We start from the raw sequence: 6,441 nt of genomic DNA on the forward strand, positions 1-6,441 counted from the left end.
TATGTTCTGAGAAATATTTACCATCTGAAAAGAGGAAAAAACGGAGTCTTTGTCTAAAAAAATGCCTTGAGAAAGGGCAGATGTATAGAACTTTTCAACGAGATAGTGCTTTTTCAACTCTCTCAAAATGGAATCTATTCCAAACATATATGCCATGGTTCCTTACTAATATTGAGAAAGGAACATAATGTAGAAAACCATAAATTAAAATACAAAATTATTCAATATTTTCTATTTAATTCAAAAAAAAATTTATTTGGAATAATAACAATATTCCAATTAGAATACTCATGAAGAAAGAACCGCAATAAATGCAAAGAGGAGACATCTTTCAACCGGTCCCATCAAGAGCAACATAAGAGGCAACTAAAGCGGATCTCTCATTACTCTTGTCAGAAGACAACTGAGATACAGGTCCAAATAATGTGGCTCGCTAAAGTCGGGAGAACACGTCAGGAAATGTGAGGAGTTGTGGGCTTGCCAGAATTTGAGAGCCCGCCGACTCATACTCAGGTTTTAAGCCAACTAGGAACCGAACAACATTGAACTCTTCCCGTTGTTTTAGTATAGTTAAAACATCAGAAGTGATAGATTGATAAATTTTGAGTTTTTCATATATGCTCATCACTTGAAAATAATATTCTTCTAGACCCAAAGTACCATGTTCCAACCTAAAAAATTGTTGACACAACTCATAAATACAGGTTGTGTTTCCAACATGCGAGTACATCTGTTTGAGATGCCTCCATATCTCTTGAGCGGTGTCAAAGTGTATTAAATTAGCACAAATATTAGGCTCAATACTAGCCAACATCAAGGAGCAGATTCGAGCATCTTCTTACTCCCATTGACAAAGGTAGAACTAGTTGAATCGGACATTGAATTAACCAAGTGGATACGACGAAGACCTTTACCTTTCAAAAACATTTTAACAAATTTTGACCACAATATGTAATTTTTTCCATTTAATTTCACCGTAGTCATAGGCATATTAATGTTTGATGCAATAGATAATGACTCAAACTTAGTTTCCATGGAGAAAAGTACGAGAATATGGATCAAAACCGAACAACTACACGCTGGAAAAATAGAAACCAGCTTAACAAACCAAATCTCGGATCTGTACTAGTGAAAAACAGTCTATACTGGTTGAAACAACCAATCTTAAAGCCTAAACCGGCCTGTATAGGGTTGAACTGGCCTGTATCGGCCATCTTTCGGTCGGAACCTATTCTATTTCATTGGAACCGGTCTGTATCGAGCTGAACCGGCCTGTATCGGCCGGTACCGGATTTGGGCGTATTAGGTTCAAAAATAAAAACAAAACTACAAATAAGCTATTCCTAACTAGGAATAAGGAAAGCATGGTTACCGTATTCCTGTTACCAAACAAGTGCTATTCCAAATAAGAATAGGTTCTTATTCCAGATTGGGGGCACGCACAACCATAGATAGGATAGTGGGAACTTGCAGCCAAACGCCCTGAGACTCCTTCGGCCGGCAATACACCATCCTTTAGGCAGCCGATGGAAACGAAAACTCACTAGAGTGGACAAATCACACTAGCGACCTTGATTCTAGTGTCCATTACCAGAGATAACCCTTTATGTCACCAAAAAAATACTTGGGAAGGAGCAGCCGGCCGAAACTTCAGCCAAAACTTCACAACACCACCAACCATCAACAACCACTAGCACCCATCGGAAAACACCACTAACTCCGTCGTACAACCACCACCAACTACTCACCTCTATGATACCATGTAGTCAATAAACAAGAGAGAGAGAGAGAGAGAGAGAGAGAGAGAGAGAGAGAGAGAGAGAGAGAGAATACTTTGTTGTGTTTTATTGATGAATATCCAACTATATACATAGAGTAGTAACCATTATATCCCCATGCAATACAATTAGTTACAACTATGTATTCCAACAAGGTGCCAAGGTTGTAACAGCTGTAGAAGCAAGGCAATGAATTTGGCTTTCAGTGGATTGCAAGCATAGGTTCAAAAACTCATTGGATTATGTTGTATTCTCATCTTAATGCACGTTATTTAGTTGTGTCCGTTCATTCTATTAACTACAAGATTGGAATGCTAAATTGCATGAATTGAGTATTATTTCATCGATTTTCAAAGCTCGAACTAGGTATCAATTTTCGAGTACCATTAGATCACATTTCTTTTTTCTTCAAAAAAAAGAAAAGATCTCATTTCTTTTTATTTTGGCAAAAATATGCCATCACTTGCATAAGAATATGCAAGCAACAGGTCGAATAACAAGCGCTTATACCGGATTCCAGGGCTTGATTTAAATTATCTTTCATCTTATGCAGAAATCACTTCTATCTTTCTCAATTACTAATCCAAATTCTGTGGTCGATTTCTTGTAGCATAATTTGGACATACATCTTAAGTTGGTAGTAAATAATAAAATTTAAATGCTAACAATGATATTCAGTTCATCAATGATAGTAAAAGGCACCCACAATATTCCAATTAGTAAGTCATATGTAACACAAGAAATAGCTTCTCGCAAAATGTTTTAATCTAAGCTTAAGTTCAATGCCTATGCGAGGGGAAACATGATGAGCAAAACATATTCTGAAATGACGGATGACGTTCAGGTAACAAAACTTTAGGCAGCTCCAGCTCCCTTGCCCTTCTTTCTCTGGATCTTCTTCATGTAGAACTCAAGCTCTTTACCTTCCAAGATATATCTGCGACAAATTCATTTCATTTAACAGCAAGTCTCACAAAAATGGGTATATAACGAAAACATCTGAGAAAATCTTATGAGGCAAATGCAAAGCTCTGATCGGATATCATTCACAACAAAAGATATCACACAACAAGAACCATACCAACATTAGAGATTATACTCTTTTTTTACAAGTTGTCATGAGAAATTATACTTAAATGTTCTATACATCGAATTTCATTTAAAGGGAGTTTTCTAACAGCTCAAAGATAACACAACATAGGGAAAGGTATGGTCCATACGCATTGTACATTGACGGACAATTGAGACACAACCCTTAGCCATGATAAAAGATGTGAAACCTCAAAATTCCACTTCAATACATCTAGTAACTCAAAAGGAACACAAGTGTAGGAAAGTCACATACCCATCAGCACGGCCACACTGACCAGGTCTTGATGAGATACAAGCCAACAAACGACCACTACCAAATTGCTCTTCAATGTGTGCATCAAGCTTGCGATTCTGTTGCCGCTTCTCCAGCTTTCTCTGGACATGGTTGCTCTTCTTCACCTCCTCAGTGGCAGTAGCAGCAGCAGCATCACCCTCCTATAAAGCATTGGAGTGGAACAATGTAAAAGCAAACACACCACTGCCTTAATTCAATCGGACAATTCAAAATTTTGTTCCAATAAAAAAGAAAAAAGGAAAAGAGAACACCAAACATAAATAAATAGCCACCATGTATGGATTTTGATTCTTTGAAAGCCATTTCTCACCCAGAGATTGATCAAAATACAACCGAGGCATAACAAGCCTAGCCAATTACAAACTTCTTACACAAGAACCACACAAAAAGAAGAAAAATGCTTCCCTACCTCGCTTTCTTTCTTGGTGGAAGCCAAAGTTTTCTTCTTGCGACCAATATCAACTCCATAATGCTGAAGATACCACTGCTTGAATGGCGCTGCATCAACCTGAACAATAGCACTTTTTACCAGAGTCTGAGTACGAACCAGCTCATTGTTGGATGCATTGTAGACCACATCAAGAATACGGGTTTTCCGGGTCACAGCCTCACTCCCCCATGAGTAGTTTCCAGTGTCAAGCCTCAGAGCACGCCACTTCACATTCCCACCTCGAACCCTAATCCTCCTAACTGTCTTGTTGCTTGATAGCTTTGTGTTTGCAGGTTGCCTTCCGAGCTCATATCTTTAAAAAAAAAAAAAAAGACAAGATAAGCCCATTTCCTAGGATGATAAGATAACGGTTAAATTTATTTGAAGTTGAAAAGATTTCAAATAGAGGTGTCATCTGCCGGCAATATGCAAAAACAAGATGAACCCAAATAAATATGAATACAAAAAACAAGTGGACTAATTAAAAGTCAGGAACTTATCGTCCCGTGTACTTGGCTTTGCCTATTGTCAGTAAAATTCTTATTTACTGATAAAAAAAATTCATGAACTTACGGGTTTACATTTGAACTCAAGAATACAATGAAACCGTTGAGAAATCAACATACCAAGGCAGTACAGATTGAGGTTTCGGTAATTGTGGGAAATAGGTTATATTCATCCAAAAGTAAGACAAACAGAGATAGTGAGGACGTCAGATAAAAAATTAGACAGATCAATTAATCAGACAAAGTAACATATCACAGTTTCAATAAATTGTGGCATACAGGTGCATGGGGCTTCACTTCATTCAAGTAAAAAACAAATCCATCAGTCAGAGCAGAAAAAATACAAACAAATAAGACAAGGATTTTAGGGGGTTTTAGTGTTACTCACTATCCAATTTAAGCCAGCCTTGAATCATATCTAAAAAAAAGAAAGCTGAAAATCCATATAAAAAGCGCTTAAAACTTTTAAAAAAATGTTATTCACGAAATTTATACTGCCAAACGAACACATGATACTAACAGACATATACAGACCAAGATTATTCAACTGCAATAACGAAATTAACCTCTTTTACAAACAAATATGGGATGAACCAAAGGATATTAAAATCCCAGTTCACTTTTCCTTCTAAATTTCTCAGCTAAGGGAACTAAATGGATTTTCAGAATTACTTGCGCTTCTTCCTCCAAGCCTTCTTCTTGCCTCCAGTGGCACGTCTCTTGTGCATGGAATCACGAGATATACCTATAAATCCAAATCATCACTCCAAATCATCATCCTCACAAAACCGTAGCCAAAAATAAAAACTTATGTACTAAAAAGCATTAGAGTAAACTAAGAGATACCCATTTTGGCCGAGCGGGTGTTCTTCGGTGTCTGTCTCCCACAAGTCCACAAATCTCTGCAGAGAAGGTGAGGTCCAGGACGGAAAAGAGCGATTTAAAGGGAGGCGAGCTAGGGTAAACTCACTCTAAACCCAATTCCCGTAATTACCAAAGTATCCATGACATTTACATGGTATTGGAGGCCAAAAGAGTCAGATTAACTATAGCGAGTTGGACTTGGATTTCATCGGGCACGTATGTGATGCTAATTGGGCTTAGAAAATTAGGCCTGTAAGAGATCACTGTGCTTACCATTTCAGGCCTATCCAACTTCCGAGAAGGCTCATGCTCTGTGAATTTTGGACCAACTGAATTGGGGAAATTATTATTATTATTTCTATATGTTTAATAATTCATACAGTTATTGTCAAAGGTATGTAGCCTGATTTTTAAATGAATTTTATTATGTACAAGTAAAATTACATATTAATTTATATATTAATACTAATTTCTTAATATTCAAAATTTAAATTAGCATTATTTTTAATAAAATTTACTTTTTGACCAATCACATTAGATTGGTACACATATTAGTGTACAGTTTTGCTTGCAATTAGATTTTTTCATATTAAAAATTTAGGCTTTACAACATATTATTAGTCTTGTTAAAGTGGAGCCTTACATCCTTCACTTGTCTATAATTTAATTTCTTATTTCATGGTGATATTGAATAGTTGTGGGAAATATTGTAATTATTCGAATTTAGATCCCTTAAGAGTATATGTATATAAATATCTTATGACTCAATTCATGTATATGTCTATCTATCTTTCGCTCTAATTTTTATAATTCTTATTCTTAACAAGAACGCTATGAACTTCAAGTCCAAATTATTCCAAATGTGTTGGAAAGATTAAACTTGTTTTTTTACAAAATACCGTCATTAGAAGATAACCCCTAGGGGTTGGCTAAATGAGTTCAAACCCTTAGGATGTAAATAGTTTTTAAAAGTTACTGGACTGGTAGAACTTTTTATTGAATTATTCAAACTATTCTTTCGGAAAATCTCTTACCAAGGATGAAGGCCTCTTAGGACTTTGTTCCTGACATCCATTGCCAATACAAAAAATTATCATTAGAACATCCTTCAGGTAGGAAGAACAAGAAAGAGAAAATAAAAACATCCTCACTGCCGGATATTATGATGGGAAGCAAGGAATGATGAGAGAGAGAGAGAGAGAGAGAGAAAGGGGGGGGGGAGAAAGCAAAAGAAAGCTTCGAGTTGAGTGTCAATGGGGAGGGATACAGATTAGAAACTAGCTTCATTGAGTCTGCCTCTTTTCACCTTTCTTTTTTGGTGGTCATTGGGAAAATTCCATTTGGTGCTCCCTCTCTGATGGGTATGTTGCCTTCCAAGTTTCAAGTCTAGAGTCCAGAGAAATTGTTAGACGATACAGGGCAAAATAAGCTACAGGTCATTTAATTTTAATTGTAAAGCTGTAGTTTTCCTTTTTC

General features: G+C 36.5%; 1 protein-coding gene across 1 annotated transcript; it reads right to left on the minus strand.

Moving 5' to 3' along the window:
* Nucleotides 1–2,412: 2,412 nt before the first annotated feature.
* LOC122281681 (40S ribosomal protein S8-like) lies at nt 2,413–5,096 on the minus strand. Its single transcript, XM_043093414.1, has 5 exons — nt 4,948–5,096; nt 4,774–4,846; nt 3,575–3,908; nt 3,124–3,305; nt 2,413–2,715 (listed from the first exon to the last, which is right to left on the minus strand). Exons 1-5 carry the CDS (start codon nt 4,949–4,951, stop codon nt 2,634–2,636), a joined length of 675 nt encoding a protein of 224 aa, XP_042949348.1. The 5' UTR covers nt 4,952–5,096; the 3' UTR covers nt 2,413–2,633.
* Nucleotides 5,097–6,441: the final 1,345 nt, after the last annotated feature.

This window comes from Carya illinoinensis, chromosome 11 (assembly GCF_018687715.1).
Source record: "Carya illinoinensis cultivar Pawnee chromosome 11, C.illinoinensisPawnee_v1, whole genome shotgun sequence".
Taxonomy (NCBI): Eukaryota; Viridiplantae; Streptophyta; class Magnoliopsida; order Fagales; family Juglandaceae; genus Carya; species Carya illinoinensis.